Here is a 20,088-nt window from a genome sequence, read left to right on the forward strand (position 1 = left end):
GGCGAACAACCACCACCCCCCTCTTTCTCTTCCGGGGCGGCGGCGGCCATTTTGTGGCGTTAAGTAGGCGCGCGCGGGCAGCGCCCCGCTCATTTCCTCGCGGCGGCGGGCGCGGGCGGTGGCTGCCGGCGCCTCGTCCCCGCTCCGGCCCTCGGCCGCCTCCCGGAGCCCCGAGGTGGGTGCCTGCCCCTTCACCTCCCCGCTGAGGAGCTCTCCTCCTCCCACTCTCCGCGGTTTTTTTTTTTTTTTTCTTCCTTTCCCCCCCCCCCCCCCTCCATGTTCTGTAGCTCTTCGCCCGGCCGCTGTGAGGCCTCCCCCCACCTCACGCGCCAGGCCGCGCCGCCTCCTCCCGGCTCCACACACGCACACGCCGCTTTCCTTCGGGTTTGTTCTCCTCAGCCGCCGCCGCTGCCCCTCGGGGGTTGTTGCCCGCCATGAGTTACGGGCGCCCCCCGCCGGACGTGGAGGGCATGACGTCCCTCAAGGTGGACAACCTGACCTACCGCACGTCCCCGGACACCCTCCGGAGGGTCTTCGAGAAATACGGCCGAGTCGGCGACGTCTACATCCCCCGGGACCGCTACACCAAGGAGAGCCGAGGGTTCGCCTTCGTCCGTTTCCACGACAAACGCGACGCCGAGGACGCCATGGACGCGATGGACGGGGCCGTGCTGGACGGCCGGGAGCTCCGGGTGCAGATGGCCCGCTACGGCCGGCCCCCCGACTCGCACCACAGCCGCCGTGGCCCGCCGCCACGCCGCTATGGGAGCAGCGGCTACGGCCGCCGCAGCCGCAGGTGAGCGCCTCGAAAGGGTGGAAGGGAGCCGGCGGTGTTTCAGGAGCGAGGCAAGGAGCCCAGGCTGACACGTGTGTGCGGTGGGGCTGCTTCGATTTGTTTCTCTTCCCGAGGGAGTTTCTCGGTGGGGAGGGAGCGAGGGGGTTAGCACTGAAAGCACGTGGAGTTGTCTCGGAGCGCGAGGGTTTCTCTCTCTAGTAGATTTAGCCCCCGGCCACTCACTCTGAACAATGGCGCCCTCTTACCTCGTTTTCTCGCCCACGTGGGGCCCGTTCCGCCTTCCCTGTCCCGAAGTAGTCGCGGAAGACTGTTGCGCCGCCTGTGTTCAACTTCTAACGTTATTTTTTCTCCCTCCCCTGTTATGTTTTAGTCCTAGAAGACGCCGTCGCAGCCGATCTAGAAGCAGGAGCCGCTCTAGGTCCCGCAGTCGGTCTCGTTACAGTCGGTCCAAATCCCGCTCTCGCACACGCTCTCGGTCTCGCTCCACGTCGAAGTCCAGATCTGCCAGAAGATCCAAGTCAAAGTCCTCGTCTGTGTCTAGATCCCGGTCCAGGTCAAGATCTCGGTCTAGATCTAGAAGCCCTCCACCTGCATCAAAGAGGGAATCCAACTCCAGATCCAGGTCTAAGAGCCCTCCCAAGTCTCCGGAAGAAGAAGGAGCTGTATCCTCCTAGGAGAATGGTAATGTACCTCGGGATCAGCACACCTTGCATGTTACTTTATTGTAGCACTTCAGTGGGGTGTTGGGTAGTTCTTAGCATTAATAGCCTGAACCAAGTGGATCCTAACGGGGCACGTTGTTAGCTTTTTTTCTTGAGCAGTGCTTTTTGGTTATTGGTTTAGGGAAATTAATACCAAAGGGCTTTCTACACAGAAAATTTTCATGTTTTGTTGAGAGATTAATGGCTTGATTTTAATAAAATATTGTATGAGACGCAACCTATGATGAAAATGACTATTTCTTACTGTATTTATCCAACATCTGCATTTTCCCCTTTAAAGCTGCGGTCTCCTGTTTGCTAAAAGAATATTGGCCAGTATTGCAGATTTTAACTGATTTGGCTGATCCTCCAGGGACCAGTTTCTGTGGGCGTGTGTTGGAGCAGGTTTGTCTTTAAATGTTAAAGATACACTATCCTTTTATAATGGAAGATCGGTTCAGTGGCCATTATACTGACTGGAGGTAACTGTTCTAGAAAAGTGGCAAATTCATTGCAACGAGAAAACAACGGAAACTTAATTTTTCCTCAAGTCGACAACTTGAAGAGGCTTCTAAGGATACACACCGGGTGGGGAAAGGATAGTGTGTCTTTAACCCTTCAAACTGTTTGGTCCTATTTTTTAAAAGGAAAGGGCCTAAGCTAGCTCTGAAGTTAGATAATTGTAGCCAAAGTAGTGATACTTTGTTTTGAATGCTAATTAGAGTTTAGTTAAGTTTTTATCGAGCAGTATTAGTTTTATAACTTTAACTTTTAATAATTTATTGTTAAACAGGCTGGTTTCAAGTTAATGGTGGTTCGATCTACAGCCTGATGCTTATTCTTCTTTGTAACTAAATACTTCGGCAGAACCTTACGTTTGGCCTCTGAATTAAAGCAACACGTGGGGGGAGGTGGAACACTGTGGTCATTTCTAAAACTTTAAGAAATTAGGCAAAGCCAGTTGAAACACAACTAGAAGTATACCTGAAGTCATCCACACAAGTGAAAAAAAGACAAGGTAGAAACCTAGCTGAACTCTTCTTTCTTCAAACCTAGATGCATCAGATAAATGAGAGCCTACATAAAGGACGCCTTTGGGGGGAAAAGATCGCTTGAGTCTTCAGTCCATGGGAGAGACCCCTGGCCCAAGCAACCAGCTGTTGAAAAGGTTATTTTGTAACATTTTGTCTAACTTTTTACTTGTTTAAGTTGCGCCTCAAGTGGCAGATTTTACATTTTTATGTGCCATTTTGTTGCTGTTATTCAAATTTCTTGTAATTTAGTGAAGTGAACGACTACCGATTTCATTATTGGCTTGGATATTTGAGGTAAAACTTCATTTTTGTTTATATAGTGCTGACTTTTATTTGAAATTAAACTGATGGCAACTTGCTGCCTCAAGTTTCATACTGAGGAAATATGCAGCTGTTATATGCTGAGTAGCTAACTGTCAAAAAAAAAAAAGTATGCTCAATTTTGTCTTCATTCCTTAAATAAGATTCTGCAAAATTTAAACAATTTGAAATTTATTGTAAATGCTTTTTTACTTTGAATTCAAATAGTATCTTCAAATCCAAATTGGTAGAAATCTTTTCAGGTGACAGTTGATGTTTGAAAGGATTGTTTTATCAGACTCAATTCTAATCTCTTCTCTTATGTATTTTTGTGCACTAGGCGCAGTTGTGTAGCAGTTGAGTAATGCTGGTTAGCTGTTAAGGTGGCGTGTTGCAGTGCAGAGTGCTTGGCTGTTTCCTGTTTTCTCCTGATTGCTCCTGTGTAACGATGCCTTGTCGTGCAGAAACAAATGGCTGTCCAGTTAATTAAAATGCCTGACAACTGCACTTCCAGTCACCCGGGCCTTGCATAAAAATAACGGAGCATACAGTGAGCACATCTAGCTGATGATATACACACCTTATTTTTTCCAGAATGGTAAATCTTGCCAACATGCATATATGAACTTACATTTGAGAAATGTAATGTTAAGAAAGAAATGGTTCATTCCTCTGTAAGTACTGATTGGTGTATCTTTTGCTTAAGACATCCTGTACTATACCCACTGTCTCTGTAGTTAATATTAAACATTTTTCTGTGTTAACTTTTCTCAACGTAATGTCCGAGTCAGCTTATTTTTAGCTTGAAAAGATTTCTGCAATTATACTGTCAATGTTTAACTTCTATATAGTAACTGAATGCATTCTTCTGCTTCTAAATTTTATCCACTGGGGTTGCTTTTAAGTTACTACGGGCAAACTTACTAGTATTGTGACTAACCCGAATGCTGTATGACTAGTGTTGCACACCAGACTATAAACGTGACATTAGACAGGTCTGTTGGACATTGTTATGGAAGATACACACTGAGCAGTACTAATTGCATTTGCTGTGTGCTTGCCCTGACTCAACAGGCTGCTGCTTGATGGTAGCTAATCTTACAGTGATTTTTTTTCTTGATTTGGATACCAACTGAATTGTAATGTCAACCATCACATGTCAAGGGTTATTGTAATGCCTTGTTAACTTTATGCATGTATGTTTAATGGGAATGGAAAGATCTGAATACTTGCAATCTGGCTTGACTGAGGATTAAAATTACTTTTCTACAAACTGAGGAGCTTGTGTGTTCCAGGATTGCATGTCTGACAGCAGTCTACATAGTCATTTAAAAACAAAGGGACTGGCTTTTTGTATACAAACCTTCAGGAAAGAGCTTCAGTCCTGGGCAACCAATCTTAAGGGGATAATTTTTTATCTTGAAAGAGTGCGGTTAACCTTTCTTCATAGCTGAAGTTGTGAATTTAAGTTGGATCTTGTGGATTGTCAGGTTAAGCTATGTTGTGTAGTGGCTTACATAATGGAATTGAGTCTCTGAACTATTACATGGTCTTTGGGAAGGAGGACAAATTTCTCAAAAGCCATAGTTAAACAAATGAACAGCTTTATTTTTACAATGCATGTTTTAAGTACTGCTAAGGGGGTCTGCTTCCCAAAAAATACGCATGAGGTTTGCTGTAAATCAGACTGTTCTCCGCAGATCCATGCTAAAGTAAAAGTTGAGTATCACCTTGTATTGGAACCAACAAGTGGAATAAACTTAAGTACCGTCTGATCTTGCTAGTGAGATGATCATCATTTCAATTGTATGTCTGCCTGGTAGAGAAGAGCCGGCCAGGTGCTCTTTGTCCGCACTGAAGGAATGTAACGGAACGGGGGTGTTCTTCAGCTTCCATTTGTAGAGCAAAGCCTCGATAGACCAGTCAGCACTGAGGGGAGGAAACGTCAATGCATGAAAGTACAACCCAAGTGGGTAACTTCGGCAGGGATTAGAGGAGACTGTCACCAAACTTAAACGTGTCACCTCACAAAACTGAGTTTGTAATAGTTCTCTATTCAACAGTAAACTTGGGGTCAGCTGCTTTTATCTGATGCTCCCAGGATTTATTTGGCTAATACCAACCTGATTCACAGTCTGAGAGCAGCTTAGCCTTTGGAGTCAGTGCAGCTGTGCCTCTGAGAAGTTGACATTCTTTGGTGACGTGAACAATCTGAGGCAGGATTTAAGTTTTCAGTCCTAAATGTACAAAAGAGCTTACCTTCGGACTTGATAAGTAGTCCAGAACTGGGCTTGTGGATTCTTTTCCAGTAAGAAGTAAACCGTGGTTAAAATATCTTCAAAATCTGCGTAGTTGGGAGGAGATAAAGTAGTCTTGGTTAGTCTCCAGATTCTAAGAATAGTTAAATATGCCTGCTTATATGAAATAGTAGTTGAAAATAAATGCAAAGTGCACCTGTAGCAGAAACATGAGAAAGTGGCCTTAAGTAGTTAGCTAATTATTCCATTTTTCGGATCACTTATCTTCCAGTAGCATTTATGATAGCTTCATATTACTTACCCCAAGAATAACAAGTTCATTTACAGTATCCCTGTAAAAACTGTCATTTGATATTTTTTTTGACAGTGTTTAGAAAGGAAGTCCTTGCGGTTTGTCCCAAACCAAAGACACCCGAGAGTGTTACCATACCTTTGGGGTCAAAAAAGACATCAGACCCTAAAATAATATCTACGGGAGGAAGAGAGAGCAGCTCCGGAGACATCCTCCCCCAGGTGATGCCTATAACGGGTACGTGGGGTAGGTCGTTCATCAGGCAGCTCCGCCGGCAGTTCTCCAGGCACTGAGGCAGCTCTTCGCTGTCCGACAGCAGCACCTCGGCCCCGCACTTGGCGGCCACCATTCCGGGCAGGCTCATGCCTGCTCCGAGCTGGAAGGAGAGGGATTCCGTGAACGTAGGAGGGATAAATGTGGTGGCGGCGCGTCCTGCTGCCCCAACGCTCCTCACGCCCTGCGGGTCAGGGAGGATGCTCCTCGCTGAGAGGGAGCAACCGGTAACTGCTTGGGGGCTCGTCCAAGCAGTTAATTAACGTAAGCAGTTGATTAACTTAAGCAATTAATTACAGAAGCGGGGTTAGCGCTAGGAGCTGTAGGAGGGCTGCCCTGCCCTGCCCACGGAGCAAAAGCGGCACGCGAGGAACATTTTACAGCGATTCGCGTACCTTCAACAGCCCGCGCCTCCCCGCCGCCCGCACCCGATGCGCACCGGGCGGACCCGGCTCCCGTTACCTCGAGCACCCTGCGGCCGGGCAGCGCTCCCCGCCGGGACCAGACGAACTGCGCCAGCACGGCGGCGCAGGGCCAGACGTAGAGGCCGTAGCGGCGGTCGGGCACCTGCAACACAGCCGGGCTGCAGCCGCCGCCGCCGCCGCGGGGCCGCGCCGCCCCCGCCCCCACCCCCCCCCCGGTGCCGGTACCTCGGGGACGCGCAGCGTCAGCGCCTCCCGCCGCCCGCCCCCCGCCTCCGCGAACCGGAACCGCCGCGGCTCCGCCGTGGCCTCGCCCAATCGCACGCTGCCACGTCGCAGCAGCGGGCCCCGGTGGCCAATGACAGCTTTGCCCGGCCGCTGCGTCACGCGGAGCGCCGCCGAGCTGGCTTCGCCTCACGGAGGCCCGGCGCCAGGCCCCAGTCGGGCCTCAGCCGGCAGGACCGTGAGGAGCGGCCGGCTGGCTGCGGGAGGCCGAGGGGGAGGCGAGGGGAAGCGGCGAGGCGGGCGGCGTTCCCCGCTCCCCCCGCACCGGCGGGCGGGCGCGCGCGCCCTGCAGGCGGCCTCCTCTCTCCTCCCGTCCTCGCCAGCACCGCCCTTCCCAAGATGGCCGCCGCGCCGCGCCGCTTTCCCCTCTCGGCCCAATCAGCGCCGAGGAGGCGGGCGAGGCGTGGCGGAAGACGGCGGCGCGGCGGGCCAATGGGAGCGCGGGGGGGGCGGGCTCGCGGCGGCGGCGGCCGGGGGGTGAAATTTCTGGAAGGTGCGGGCGGGGCCGGGCCGCGCGCGCCGAGCGGAGCGGGGGGGGGGGGTCCTGGAGCGGGGGGGGTCCGGGGGGCAGCGCCAACCCCCCCCAGCCGCCGCCGCCATGAACCACAAGAGCAAGAAGCGGATCCGCGAGGCGAAGCGCAGCGCCCGGCCCGAGCTGAAGGACTCGCTCGACTGGACCCGGCACAACTACTGCGAGACCTTCCCGCTCAGCCCCGCCGCGTGCAAGGTGGGGGGCGGGGGGGTCCTGAGGGGAGCGGGGGGGTGAGGGGGTCCTGATGGGAGCGGGGAGGGGGGCCCTGAGGGGATTGGGGGGAGGGAGGCTGAGGGGAAGAAGGGGGGGGGGCTGAGGGGACGGGAGGGATAAGGGGGACATAAAAGGAGTGTGGAGGGGTCCTGAAGGGAATGGGGGGAGGGTGAGGGCGGTCCCCAAGGGAGTGGGGGGGGGTCCTGAGGGGATTGGAGGGGGTGAGGGGGTCCTTAGGGGAACGGGGGAAGGAGGCTGAGGGGAACAGGGGAGCTCTGAGGGGAGTGGGGGGGTCTGAGGGCCCTGAGGGGAAGGGGGGAGTTCCTGAAGGGAGTGGGGGGGAGGCTGAGGGGATTGGGGGGGGGGTAAGGGGGGCATGAAAGGAGTGGGGAGGGGCCTTGAAGGGAATGGGGGGGAACCAGGGGGTCCTGAGGCGGGGGGGGGCTGCAGTGGGGGGAGTCTGAGGGGAAGAGAGGGTGAGGGGGGACCCGAAGAGAGTGGGGGGGGGGTCCTGAGGGGAATGGGGGGGAGTGGGGGGGTCTCGAAGAGAAGAAGGGGGTTCTGAGGGGATTGTGTGAGGAAGCCCTGAAGGGAGTGGGGGGGTTTTGAGGGGAAGGGGGGGGGTATGAGGGAGTTCTGAGAGGAACTGGGGGGGGGCTGAAGGGGGTGGGTGGAGGCTGAGAGGAAGAGGGTGCTGAGGGGGACCCGAAGGGAGTGGGGGGAGAGCCCTGAAAGGAATTGGGGGGGGGGGGGGGGGGGGGGGGAAGAAGGCTGAGGGGAAGCTGGGGGCTGGGGAACCACTGGGAGCCCAGGAGCTCCCTGTACCGGAGCCTGGAGCTGCCTCAGAGCTGTCCTTGGGGCATGCTGGCAGTGGAAGCACGAGGGGGAGCACGTGTGCCCTCTCCTTCCCCGATTCCTCCCTCCCTCCTTCCCTTGGTGAGCAGCGGGGCCTCCCCTGAGCTCCCCGGAGAGGGGGCGAGAAGGGAGCAGCGAGTGCTGAAATAGGGTGAGGGTCTGTCAGCCCAGAGGGCAGGGGTGTCCCCGCTGCCCCGGGAGTTACTGTGCTGGGGACTGGTGCCAAACGCTGCTTCAGCCTGCTGGTGTTACCGATGGGCACAGAGAGCAGGGCGTGAGAAGTAGGGCTGCAGCCTTGAGGAGCTTAAAATAACACACAGGCAGCTCGATGTCCTCGTGGTGTGTGGTACGAAGTGTGAGCGTGAAGCGCCTCCGCGCCGATTTAGAGAGCACAGTTAAAGTCTGTCCTAACATTCGCTCTGTATTCCCCTCTTGGTTCCCCAGGATAACGTGGAGAGGGCAGATGCGCTCCAGTTAACGGTGGAAGAATTTGTTGAGCGTTACGAAAAACCTTACAAGCCCGTGGTCTTGCTGAATGCTCAGGTGGGCTGGTCTGCCCAAGAGAAGTGGACTCTGGAACGGCTGAAACGCAAGTACAGGAACCAGAAGTTCAAATGCGGGGAGGACAATGATGGGTATTCTGTGAAGATGAAGATGAAATACTACATAGAGTATATGGAGACCACACGCGACGACAGCCCTCTGTACATATTTGACAGCAGTTACGGAGAGCATCCCAAGCGCAGGAAACTCCTGGAGGACTACAAAGTACCCAAGTTCTTCACTGATGACCTGTTTCAGTATGCGGGGGAGAAACGAAGGCCACCGTACAGGTATGTATGGTACAGTGACACCACCATAAAAGTAGGTATTTTCCCCGTCATTAGTTATTCCTACGTAGATACGATTGCTTTCTGTAAAAGAAAATGGTAGTTTCATGTCAGCTGTTCTGAAACGAGCACGTCTGTAACCCAGAAGAAGGGAAGAGCTGATTCGTATGTCGAGACTTCTGGCCCTGTCACCGGTGTAATTACCTTTTTTTTTTTTGTTTAAGTTAGTTTACCTCACTTCTGTGATTTAAATAAGTAAGAACACAGCTCCTGAAAGCTATGAAGATTCATTTCTTGCTGCGTGTGACGTGCCTTCTGGCCTTCACATTTTCAAGTACCTCAGGTCTAGCTCCTGGGCTTTGCTGCAGTGGCTTACGTGCAGTGTGGGATTTTGTTTAATTATGAGTCAGTCCTTTCAAGGTAAAGATCTTAAGCTAGATTAGTAAGAAGTGTGGAGGCTAGCTCTTAGCTCCCCTTCAGGTGATACAGGACAATACTTCCACATCTATGTAGGCTTTTCACATCTTTTTTTTTTTTTTTTTTGCATCTGGTTTGAATACAACGGAGTTGGCACTTGATTCCTGAACCCAGGTGCAACAACCTAGTATTTTGGCTAGTAGATGCGCAAGTAATCTCCATTTGCATTAATGTAGTGCTTCATAGCAGTATAAGAATAAGCTGAATGTTCCCAGGTAATTAAAGTCTTTATAGCCACATTATAATTGTCAGAGAATGCCTTGCCCTTTGAATGACATGAGGCTCTGATGTGGATGTTTTTTTTTGTTGTTTTAAATGTAATAGAACAAGTAATAAATAATAGCAGAAATAACAGTTCAGTTGTGCTTTTTCAGGAGTGAAGTGTGAAACCAGTTCTGTTTAAGAAGCAGGTATTTTTACGGAGATGTAACCGAACCTTTTATCATTAGCTTAGAGCATCTGGTGCTGTGACCAAATCCAAAAGCACGGCGGGTGTAGCCCCCAGCAGTAACTGAGTGCACTGACAGGACTAGGAGTCGTTTATCAGTTACAGATAACCTAGGTAACCTAGCTGTGACTCGCTCACATTGATATTTCTTACCCCATGCCCTCCCCACCTACAGGCGCGTGCTGAGCTCATCCCTTGTGATCTTAGTGTTCGTAATTCTTGCACTTTGCTCTGGAAAATGTGAGTTTGGTCTCACTTTTTTGAGACGAGTGATGCAGTAGAGCACATGTGATGCCTCATGGGGGTAGAAGTTTCATCTAGGTACAGAAATGGATGAAGATTATTCAGTAGTTCAGTGCCATAACTGAAAAATCAACCAGAAGTGATGCTTTCTAACCATGTGATCGAGACATGCGCTCTGCAGATCGACTTCTGGGTTGAGAGGTGTGCTAGTGTACAGGTCTTAAATAAGAACTCATGCCTTTTAGACCATCTTCACTGGAGTTGTTCCTCCTTAAAATAAGGGCAGTAATTCTTGGAAGCCATTCACTGAAGTAGCTGTTGTGGTTTGGGGGATTTTTTTTGTTGTTGTTGCCGTCATTTGTTTTAAGTTGAAGTTACAGGCCTTGAAGTCTTTAATGGTAAATTTGATATGGCCAACCGGGTTATGCTCATCGTAAACTAAATTCCTGCAGAAAGATGCTGGTAAGTGAGAGTGTTGCTAAGTAAAAATTGTAAGGCCTTCCACGTGTAAATTCAGGTTGTAGGCAGAGAAATTGTACTGAACAGTGTTTGTTCAGTGTTTGAACAGGTCTTTGTACTTATTCTGACTTACCAGTAAAAACTTCTACAGTTGTACCTGTGGTTTAATTAGCTTTCCAAGGCTAATAGGAATCTAAAGAGTGAGCTGACAATAGAAGTGACAAACGGCCTGGTTTTTATGGCGCCTTCATGAAGCAGGAAGTACCCAGCGTGGTAACAAAACTTAGTCCTGTAACCGGTGCTAGCAAACAGTGCTTAGGAAGCAGCTGTACTTGTACCTGAATTGGGAAGGGAGATGGAGAGTTTTGTGACTAGTGGTATTTTCTACACCTTTGGACTACTCTTGCTGAGTATCAGTGCCTGTCAGCCACCCAGTGGAGGGGTCTTAGTGGAAAAAGACTCAAATCCGTGGTGCTTTAGTCTCTTCCCTCTAAACAGCTATTGCTATTTCTTCCTCTTGTCTGGTAATAAATCACCTGGCTTACCCTGTTTTATCTGGGACAGTAGGTCTTACTGTTCTGTTACGTAGCGATTGGAGGTGCTGTTGCTGTTAACTATCTGTAGCAGCTAAACTTCTCCATAGGGAGAAATAAGCTTTGCGAATTGGGAATGAGAATATACACACCAAATTCTGAATGGTCACCAAAGAATAGGCCCCAGTGAGTTAAATATAGGAATAAAAAGCCTTTTGTCAATGAACAGAAGGCACAGAGGCAGGCCAGGGTTGCGTAACTTCACTCTCCTCTTTATTTGTATCGCCTTTTGTTTGTTCCTCATTGTACTATAGTTCTGGTTCTATTTATGAGTAGCAAATTTTAGAAAAGCAGAGGCTTAGGAGCATCCTCCTGCATAGCAAGAACCCTAATGCAGGCCATTGTGACTTAATCACGTTCATAAACACTGCTGCAAAAACACGAAGGCTTAAACCTTGAGGCCAGTGTATATTTTCTTGAAGAACTGCTTATGTTTCATAGCTGTATTTTGTGTTATAAAGCTATCTTCACTGTCTTGGCCTAGAGACTTTCCTGTCCTGATTCACTTTGGTTCTTAGATTAAACCCATGTCGTATCATTTGCTGTAGCCTGAGCCTAACAATCTCAAGAAGGTAAATGCAGAAAGCAATTGAGGTAACTACCTTGATTTCTGACCGTATGAGAAATTAACAGCTGCAAAACTGTCTAAACGTGAAGAAAAGACAAGGCAGCTACTAGATTTGTGACTGAAGTTTTTTTTTATTCCTCTCCATGCAGGTGGTTTGTGATGGGCCCGCCTCGGTCTGGCACAGGAATTCACATCGACCCCTTGGGAACTAGTGCGTGGAACGCCTTAGTCCAAGGACACAAGCGTTGGTGCCTGTTCCCCACCAGCACCCCCAGAGAGCTGATCAAAGTGACGCGAGAGGAGGGAGGGAACCAGCAGGATGAAGCTATCACGTGGTTCAACGTCATATATCCCAGGACGCAGCTCCCCACCTGGCCCCCTGAGTTCAAACCCTTGGAAATCTTACAGAAACCAGGCGAGACGGTCTTTGTACCAGGTACGTACAGTATCTCTGGTAAGTGAATCTGGCAGAGAAAAGCGTATTTTTAACATGTATAATAGAGATAAACAGAATATTTCAGATTTTTTTGTGGCTCATCTCTTAGGAAAGAAACTACTCTGAGCTGTCTCAAAGGGCTATATGTTGTGAGGCTCTCTTTGCGACTGTTCAGTGGCTTTCTGAATGTCTTGCCATATAAATGGCCTGTAGCATAGGGCGGTGCAGATGGCAAACCAAATGGGAATCGAGCTGCGGAATCATAGAAATGTGATCCTGAACTAAATTACATAAATAAGAAAAGATCAAAGCATAAAAGAATAAAGCTGTTTGAGTATTAGTAACGCTCAGACAAAAAATGTTTGAGTTTATACACACTCTTCCAAATTCATTAGTGAATTTTGTAGCCTGGGTAGTCTGATTGCATATGTGTTTTCTTGGCTGTGGGAAAAGAACTTGAAGTCACTGACGCATTCCACCCACTTCTCTGTGGTTATGCTTAATCTTGTGTTTGAAATCAAAAGCTAAAGAAAGATCTGATAAGGAGGCCATTCTCAGAGGGTGGCTGTGCAGAGTGTCCCCACCGTAACTGGGAGGTAAGGTGCCTAGTGGATAGAGTGGGTGAGTTCAGTGCCTAGCTTCCAACCTCTAAATCTTGCATCGTTTCTGTGCAGCATGCCACATAGCTTCTATCCACCCTGCTCGTCTCTAATACACAGCTGACTTCATGTTTGAAGGGTGCCTTGTGATTGTCTTGGCACTTATTCGTGACTCCTCGGTGTACCTTCTGTTAGGATTTTGTAGCTGTCGGTTTCCATTAAACCATAGTCTTTTTACGAGGTTACAAGTGGGTTGTAAGAACATCGCTGCCTATTTTTATTCTGTGTGGGGAAACAATTTTGCATCTATTTTTAAATGAAAGGTTGGTCTGTGATCATAAGAACCTTACTAATTCGGCGTGGAAAGTGTTCCCTAGCTTAACAGAGAGGGTCTCTGTGCTGTCTGGGTTACAATGGCTCTTGCTATTAAATAAGCTGTCAGCAGCCAGTGTGTTGCTGTCAAGTCAGATCTAAGTGCTGTTCATGAGTTGGATAACTTGCTTAGAGCATTGTGCAGCCTTCTATAATAAGAACCTGCAGAGGACTGGAATGAATTCTGAAATAAGACTGAGGACAGAAGATTCTCTGGCAAACTCACCTGGGTTCAGGAGATGAGGTCCAGTTTCCTATGGGAAAAGACGCGTGGCTGTTCTCGAGCGTGCTTTCTGCTGCGTAGCCAGAAGTGGTCACTGGTGTTGTGTTTACAGGTGGCTGGTGGCACGTAGTTCTCAATCTCGACACGACGATTGCCATCACGCAGAACTTTGCCAGCTGTACCAACTTCCCTGTGGTGTGGCACAAGACAGTAAGAGGGAGACCCAAGTTGTCACGGAAGTGGTACAGGTAAGAGACCTAGTAACTCTATTTTCATCTTCTAAAACGGAGAAGCAAAACTGCTCACTTATGTGCAGTGTTACTGTTCAAAGGCTAATGCTGCCGTTTGAACTGTGTTTAGGATCTTAAAGCAGGAGCATCCTGACTTGGCAGCCTTGGCTGATTCGGTCGATCTACAGGAATCTACTGGTATTGCTTCTGACAGTTCTAGTGATTCGTCCAGTTCCTCAAGTTCTAGCTCCTCCGACTCTGATTCAGAGGTAATGTTTTTGATTTTTCTACTACAGTAGGTAATCCATATTCTGCAATTAGTTTTTTACATACCTGATCATGTGTCATCTTGAATCGTAATCCACATCCTAGGATTCACATCTTGTGGAAGAAATTTTTAGAAAGCAACTAAAAAACCCACATACTGTGGAAGAATCTGTGCTCCAAGCAGGTTCTGTCTGCTGAAGCCCATCCTTGTGTTGGGAAATGAATTTGACTTCTTCGATTTGTGTTCCTCTAATATATAGATCCGTCACGTATTTTTGCAAAGCCATGCTTGTATAAAATGGCAGCAAACTGGATGCCTTTCAAATGGGAAGGGGGAATGAGGTCCAGAACAGAGACTATCGGTTATGACACAGGAGTTCCTGTGGCATAAACGTGTCAGAAAGTGCTGAATCTGCTCATAGATGATTAGATCCTTCTAGGAGCCAAACTGAATGCATCAGTTGTCTTGCCACAAACCTGCGTTAGCCAATGACCAAATCTAAAAATGTGCCAGTTTCTGGGTTTTGGTCACTTAATTGAAAATTGATTTCATATGTTTAATCTAGACTCGTCTTTGAATTGTGATTATTCAAGGTTGCTGAGGCAGCTCTTGTGCTGAATTCCATAGCACAAACATTTTACCAGGTTTCTCTGAATTCTGGTCTCGTCTCTTCATATTTCAGTGTGACTCTGGCTCTGAGACAGAGGGCATGATGCACCGGAGGAAAAAGAGGCGAACGTGCAGCATGATGGGTAACGGCGATACGACTTCCCAAGACGACTGTGTGAGCAAAGAGCGCAGCTCCTCCAGGTGACCCGATGGCAACTGTTTTTCTTTTAAACAAGCAAAAGACAATACAAGGCAGAGCTGTCAGAGTAAGATAGGACGAGTCCTGAGCATAGAGGGATGGAGAGCAAGGGGATCCGTAGGGGATGTGAAACAGTTGGCTAGTGGTGATACCCTCCTTCCATGAAGCTGCTCCAAACTGAAAACTAAGATTCTTGGTATTTTTAAAAAGAAAATGAATTTTTTTACTTTATTAAATAAACAGTTTTATTACTTTTCCTAGTTGTCTTTTTAATAGAGAAAGCATATTTTTAATGGGAGAGGTGGGGTATTTTAATTGCGTTCTTTAGAGAGCACACATAAGGTGTGAATAATTAAAGATGAGGAATGGTCAGGCCAGACTCTGTTTCAGATGTCTTGCTGTCCAAACAGAAAACCTTCAAGTAGTTGTATGGTGTCTCTTGTTTTATTGTGGCCTGGATTACTTCAGTTTGGCGCACTGTTTTATCTGTTAAAGGCAGAATTCATCCAAAATCCCAGATGTCTGCGTTTACCTGTGGTTTTTTTAATAAAAAAGCAAGCTTCTAATCAGTCAAGATGGATGGAGGGAGTACTAACACTGCAGAACCAAGAATAGATAATTGCTTGGGGTAAAATTAATGAGGGAGTTCTCAAGTTGCCAGGCTAAAAACAGAGAAACAGTAGGAAACTGAGTATACTGCAGGGGAGAACAAACACAGAAGATACTCGCTAAGCGAAGCATTTTTCCTCGTATAAAAGAAGCTTCCCGAAATTCTGAAGCAAACTAACTCCTCGTGGTTTGGGTAACCAGCGCTCCTGCAATAGCTGCCTGCCTGCACTAGGGTGCTGTCTAGCTCCTGAGCTGTTGGGTGCTCCAGGTTTGGCCCGGATACAAGTGCTGCGGTGACTTAGTGCGTGGTCTGTTAGAGAAGGTGTGCATGAAGTGATTGATCTGAGGAAGTCCCGATTCCCAGCACTACGCCCTACCTGTTAGGCCGGGTACTGCCTAAAGGCCTGGTTGCTCCTGTCCTTACTGCCGCTTTTCTGGGTGGGATATGTTGCTCTCTTGTTTTCAGGAGTTGCTCGTAGCTGGATACAATTGAGTTAGAAGTGCAGAGCATCCTTAAACAGTTGGAGTGAACAGTGCTGACTGCTTATTTTCCCCTAGAGGTTTTAATAATTTGTTACGGTACTGTCAAATCCCGTTTCAGCAGACAGTTGTGATTTCAGGCAGGGAACAAGCAGCAGGTGGTGATAAATCATAATGCAGACCCTGCTTTAAATAAAGCTGCAAAAGCTGACCACGTGTGCAGATCTGCTCTGCTGAAAGTCCTGCGTGTTTTTCAATTCTTTGCCCTTCACATTTTGAAATTATTATCGTAAGTATTAAAAATTAGCACCTTGGCTAGGACCTCCTCTTTCTGGGTTTCACTGTTCTTCCTGTCTGTTGATTGTACCTCTCTGTGAGGATGGGGTGGGATTTCTGCTCCAGCTGTGTGATGGATTAGTTAATAGAAACAGTTTCAAACACAGAATCTTACATCATAAGATCTTAATCATACAATTAACCTGCATGCTGTGATCTTGTGCCCTGGTTCGAGGGGAAATGCTATAGTTGATGACAGGCAGTTGTACCTTTTTTTGACAGGATTAGGGAATCTTGTGGAGGCCGCAGTTACCCCTGAGAGATAACAGCACCCGCCTAGAGGCAGCTGCCGATTGAAGCTCCGTTAGCAGCCAGCCAGCTCTGTTCTACCCCCCTCTGCTCCTGTTTCTCACAGTCCTTAAGTTTGTTTGTCACTCTTCAGTCCAAACATCCATCTTCATTACGTGCTGTCGAAGGTTGGCTCCTTACTAACTGAAAGGGGAACTCCCCACCTCCATTATTGTGCAATGCTTTGTCCCCTCTGCGCCCCGAGTGAGTGCACTAAGAGCCCGTCTTTGGGTAAGGACACGCCGAGTATTTAATGGTTCACGTAACTGGCAAGGAAGACAACGGTCAGTTCTTAAAGAACTCTTTTTAAAACCAGCAGGTAAACCTAGAAGCCTGCCTTGCTTTGACACTGTCATATGTTTACATGTTGTCCTGTACACTTGAGGAAAGGAACACCAGCCCTTCTGGCCTGTCTGAACGTCTGGCAGATCTCGCACCGGAGTTTCGGGAAAGGAAGGTGGTACGTATGCTCCAAATGCTGAAGCAACTTCAGTGGAGGTGGCCACCTACCCGAAGCATCTTCTGTGGTCCTCGTCTCCACGCATGCGTCGAAGGTGTAACGCATTAACCAGCAGCGGTCGGTTTACTTTTGCTCTGTGTGGTAACAAAGATGCACTAGTACCTTGCGATAGGAAGCTCGATGGAGCAGGAGCATCCTGGAGTCTCTTGCACAGCAAAAACAATGGGAAAAAGTCGGTGTTTGCAGGTAACTACACTCCTCTAGGTGCAGGTGTGATGATTAGCGCTTGGTAACAACTGACAAAGGCTGACTCTTATGTGGCAACAACAGTTGTTGGGCTTTAAATACCAAACAGTTTCAAGGCCGTGGGCTTGTTCAGGCCAGTGCAGTTCACAAACATAAATGGCTTTTCTTTGAGGCTATGGGTTCAGAAATTTCCGGAACTTGCAGTGCCAATTTTAAAGGACTGGGAGGGGGATGTTGTTTTATGCTTTTTAAAAATGCAACGTGATGCTTAAGTCTGTGCTAGGTGCGTTTCTATGATGCCAGATGAAGCTCTCATCCCCAAGGGATCTGTTGGAGCTGCTTTCTTTCGCAGGAGCTTGTGCTGGTAGTGTCAGTGAAGAGGTCTGTCTGGCCAGAGGTGTGCTGCAAGGAGGCGATCCGTTTCTAGCTGAACAGCACAGCCAGAAGCCAGTTGTAGTTTGGGATGCTTCCTTGGGTGCTCTCCTGAGACCCGGGAGGTGGGTATTAGATCTCACATCAGCCGTCCTCCTCTGGGAGAGGAAACCTGAAAGCAGAAGTGGTCGCATTTACTAATCATGAAGTAATGCCTGGGCACTGGAAGCTGAATTTAAAAGAATATTGGCAGTCTTAATTATGACTTTCTTATCCACGTTGGGTTTGATGGAAGCCAGAACGTTGCTTATCTGTTCTGTTGGGGTTTTTGTTTTGTTTTTAAGCCTGTCTCTTCCTATTTAAATGCTCTCTCCTTTCTTGGAGACTGGGCTATATCCTGTTGCATGAGGGAATCCTAACTCCGTTTGTCAGGATCTTTGTTTCTGAAACTTCTGTACCAGTCAGTTACGTCGCAGCAGTGTGATGATGGAAAAACGGAGGGAGCGAAGGTTTATTGGTGCATTCCTTAGCTATCCTGACTCCTGAATTTCCTGTGATAGCCAGACATAAGCGAGCGTGCTTGCTCCATACAGTGCTGCAGATTCTTCCAGAAGACTACTTCCCAAACTTCTAGCATTTCTGGCCAAGGTTGCCTTTTTTTTCCTGCCCAGTTGAACGGCCTGGGAGCTTGCACAACCCATTCAGTCCTTCCTAGAAAGAACAGGCTTCAGCTGCTGCCTTTTGGAAGAACAGTGGCCTTGGGAGGCAAATGCTCAGCACTCTCAGCTCTGTCCTGGTGAGCTGAGCCCTTCTTAAACATCTGCCTGCTGTTTGAGCAAGGCTGCCTGCTCTCCTTGGTGGCTTGATGGTTACGATGTATGGAAGATGGCTTAATGCAGTAGCTTGCTGTTGTTTGGCGTGCATGGTTCAGCTTTGGGTTCAGCTTTGCCATCCTAAAACCTTACGCGTGCTTGAAAGGCTGATCGCTGCGCCAGGAAACCCACGCCTCTTCCACCAGAAGCACAGCGGGAAGCTGGGGAGTGCAGAGTATTCCTCCGTGCCTATGAACTCTTCGTGGTGTGAAATAAAACCGTTTCAGTTCGCAGCCTGCGTTCACTCGAAGTCCCTCACAAGGCAACGCGTTTGAAACGGGCTGCAGGCATCAGGATACCAGCAACACCGTTCTGACTTCTCCACGAGGCACTTCGTGGTACGACACAAGGGTGTGTGTGCCTAGGCAGCCTGGGAATCGGGACTCCTGGGGCCTCTGGGTCTTCCGCTTACAGGTTCTTGCCTCGACCAGACTGATGAGCTGATCTCTTCGTCTCTAGACGGGAAAACACCTACCTCACAGGGGTGTTGTGAGGCTAACATGTAATAACTGTGTAACGTGCTTGGACATCCTCCTCCCACAAAAAGCGTTCCAGAAATACTGAGCAAGCCGAGGCTTCCTAACCTGGTGTTAGCTTTTCCTAGCAGAAAACATTAGGGATGTTGTACAGCAGTTTTGGCCCTGTGATGTTCTCTGGTGGCCCTTCCAGAATTGCTCTGTGGTACGTCAGCTGAGGCAGAATGAGGCTGTTTGTCTCACCGGGGTTTAACTGTTGGCATTTCGTGGCCTGCTCTAAACAGGAGGTCCTGCTAGATCAGGATTTATTCTTTCAAGTCGGACTGGATACATTATTCTTACCAGGGAGTTGGCCTTGCAGGAAGGTGGGGGTGCTTCGCACGCCCTCTTTCCAAGCCGCGTGTGTTGGGCACGGAGTTAAGAACAGCTCCCCGTGTGCCTAGACCCATGCTTGCGGGAGGCTGACTGCAGAGAGTGGGGTTTGTGCTCTCACCTCTCCGTGCCACGCTTCTCGCGGCATCGATGCCTCAACCCCAGTGTTTTTGTGTACCGTGGAGCCCCTGGATGTAGCAGGCTGCTGCGGTCTGTGCCCGGGCCCAGTGAGCCCCTCGTTTCCGTGAGCCCCAGGGCAGCATTGCTCTGCCTCAGCCCCTGCTGATGCTGTGTCAGCCTGTCCCCCTGGGGTGCTGTGGGGCTGCCTCGCTCCCCACGCCTGAGAGCGTGCTGGTTTGTTCCGTGGGCTTCCTCACCCAGCCTTGCGTGGTGGTGTTCTGCCCGCCCTGGCAAAAGGTGAGGGGGTTGTGAGCTCCGGTCACCAACACGGGCTCGTCTGCTCCAGCAGTTCAGGAGGAAATTAATTCATAGCCCCCTCGGAGCCGTAGATGTGAGCAAGCACACCGAATCCGGCACCTGCTCTCTGCACAAGCGCTCTGGGAGCAGGTGATGCCGAGGAGGCACTGCCCTGCCTTCCTCCCCTTCCCAGCGAGCACAGGCCGGCCCCAGTTCGTCTTCTCAGTTACACTAAAGCCTCTCCGCACGCGTAGAAGGAAGACAGCAACCTCGTTCGTAACTAACCTAGACCCTTTTCCTCCCCGAATCCCCAGCCATCGTGGGGCAGGAAGCAAGACTGTTGATTGAATCAGAGCTGAAATGCCTGCGTGGGCTGATTGTAACAGGAAGGTTTTGGCGTTCCCCTTGCACAGGGGGGAAGGAAAAAGCTTACCCGATGCGTTCGACAGTCGCACTGTCGCCCCGAGCCCTGCCCCTGCCCTTAGCTGCTTTTATCACCCCATCCAGCAGAGCTGGGATACTCTTAATTGTCTTGTTTGGATGATTGTGTTTTTGCTTTTTATTTTAAATAAAATCAATTATTTTGCATTATCCTGTTTGCTAGTCGCTTTTCTTTTGTATCATGGTCTGAAAGAAGTACAGGTA

At 49.1% G+C, this 20,088-nt stretch overlaps 3 protein-coding genes across 7 annotated transcripts; 2 read left to right on the forward strand and 1 right to left on the reverse strand.

Moving 5' to 3' along the window:
- Positions 1–39: 39 nt before the first annotated feature.
- Positions 40–3,605, forward strand: SRSF2 (serine and arginine rich splicing factor 2). 5 transcript variants are annotated; one of them, XR_005813653.1, is made up of 6 exons: positions 42–175; positions 400–796; positions 1,167–1,477; positions 1,799–1,902; positions 2,554–2,665; positions 3,172–3,605. XR_005813653.1 is itself a non-coding variant. In XM_040530893.1 (4 exons), exons 2-3 carry the CDS (start codon positions 435–437, stop codon positions 1,468–1,470), a joined length of 666 nt encoding a protein of 221 aa, XP_040386827.1. In that variant the 5' UTR covers positions 40–175; positions 400–434; the 3' UTR covers positions 1,471–1,477; positions 2,554–3,605. The 5 variants fall into 5 exon arrangements, 2 of the variants coding, with proteins under 2 accessions (XP_040386827.1, XP_040386828.1); XR_005813651.1 differs by having other exon boundaries at positions 2,554–3,605; XR_005813652.1 differs by lacking the exon at positions 1,799–1,902.
- Positions 3,606–4,418: 813 nt separating this feature from the next.
- Positions 4,419–6,961, reverse strand: METTL23 (methyltransferase like 23). The gene is made up of 6 exons (XM_040530937.1): positions 6,940–6,961; positions 6,305–6,483; positions 6,117–6,221; positions 5,520–5,757; positions 5,091–5,175; positions 4,419–4,760 (listed from the first exon to the last, which is right to left on the reverse strand). Exons 1-6 carry the CDS (start codon positions 6,959–6,961, stop codon positions 4,592–4,594), a joined length of 798 nt encoding a protein of 265 aa, XP_040386871.1. The 3' UTR covers positions 4,419–4,591.
- JMJD6 (jumonji domain containing 6, arginine demethylase and lysine hydroxylase) lies at positions 6,865–20,034 on the forward strand. The gene is made up of 7 exons (XM_040530891.1): positions 6,865–7,088; positions 8,406–8,794; positions 11,729–12,015; positions 13,322–13,457; positions 13,570–13,708; positions 14,390–14,517; positions 16,163–20,034. The coding sequence occupies exons 1-7, from the start codon at positions 6,960–6,962 to the stop codon at positions 16,197–16,199; spliced, it is 1,245 nt and encodes a 414-aa protein (XP_040386825.1). The 5' UTR covers positions 6,865–6,959; the 3' UTR covers positions 16,200–20,034.
- Positions 20,035–20,088: the final 54 nt, after the last annotated feature.

Source organism: Cygnus olor, chromosome 18 (genome assembly GCF_009769625.2).
Source record: "Cygnus olor isolate bCygOlo1 chromosome 18, bCygOlo1.pri.v2, whole genome shotgun sequence".
Taxonomy (NCBI): domain Eukaryota; kingdom Metazoa; phylum Chordata; class Aves; order Anseriformes; family Anatidae; genus Cygnus; species Cygnus olor.

Excerpts from the sequence above, each read along its gene's own strand:
- JMJD6 (XM_040530891.1), top strand. The coding sequence starts at position 6,960 with ATGAACCACAAGAGCAAGAAGCGGATCCGCGAGGCGAAGCGCAGCGCC. Across the intron at positions 12,016-13,321 it reads CGAGACGGTCTTTGTACCAG|GTGGCTGGTGGCACGTAGTT; the intron begins GTACGTACAGTA and ends TTGTGTTTACAG. Across the intron at positions 14,518-16,162 it reads AAAGAGCGCAGCTCCTCCAG|GATTAGGGAATCTTGTGGAG; the intron begins GTGACCCGATGG and ends TTTTTTTGACAG.
- SRSF2 (XM_040530893.1), top strand. The coding sequence starts at position 435 with ATGAGTTACGGGCGCCCCCCGCCGGACGTGGAGGGCATGACGTCCCTC. Across the intron at positions 797-1,166 it reads TACGGCCGCCGCAGCCGCAG|TCCTAGAAGACGCCGTCGCA; the intron begins GTGAGCGCCTCG and ends GTTATGTTTTAG.
- METTL23 (XM_040530937.1), bottom strand. The coding sequence starts at position 6,961 with ATGGCGGCGGCGGCTGGGGGGG. Across the intron at positions 6,222-6,304 it reads TGACGCTGCGCGTCCCCGAG|GTGCCCGACCGCCGCTACGG; the intron begins GTACCGGCACCG and ends GCTGTGTTGCAG. Across the intron at positions 4,761-5,090 it reads ACTACTTATCAAGTCCGAAG|TGCTGACTGGTCTATCGAGG; the intron begins GTAAGCTCTTTT and ends TCCTCCCCTCAG.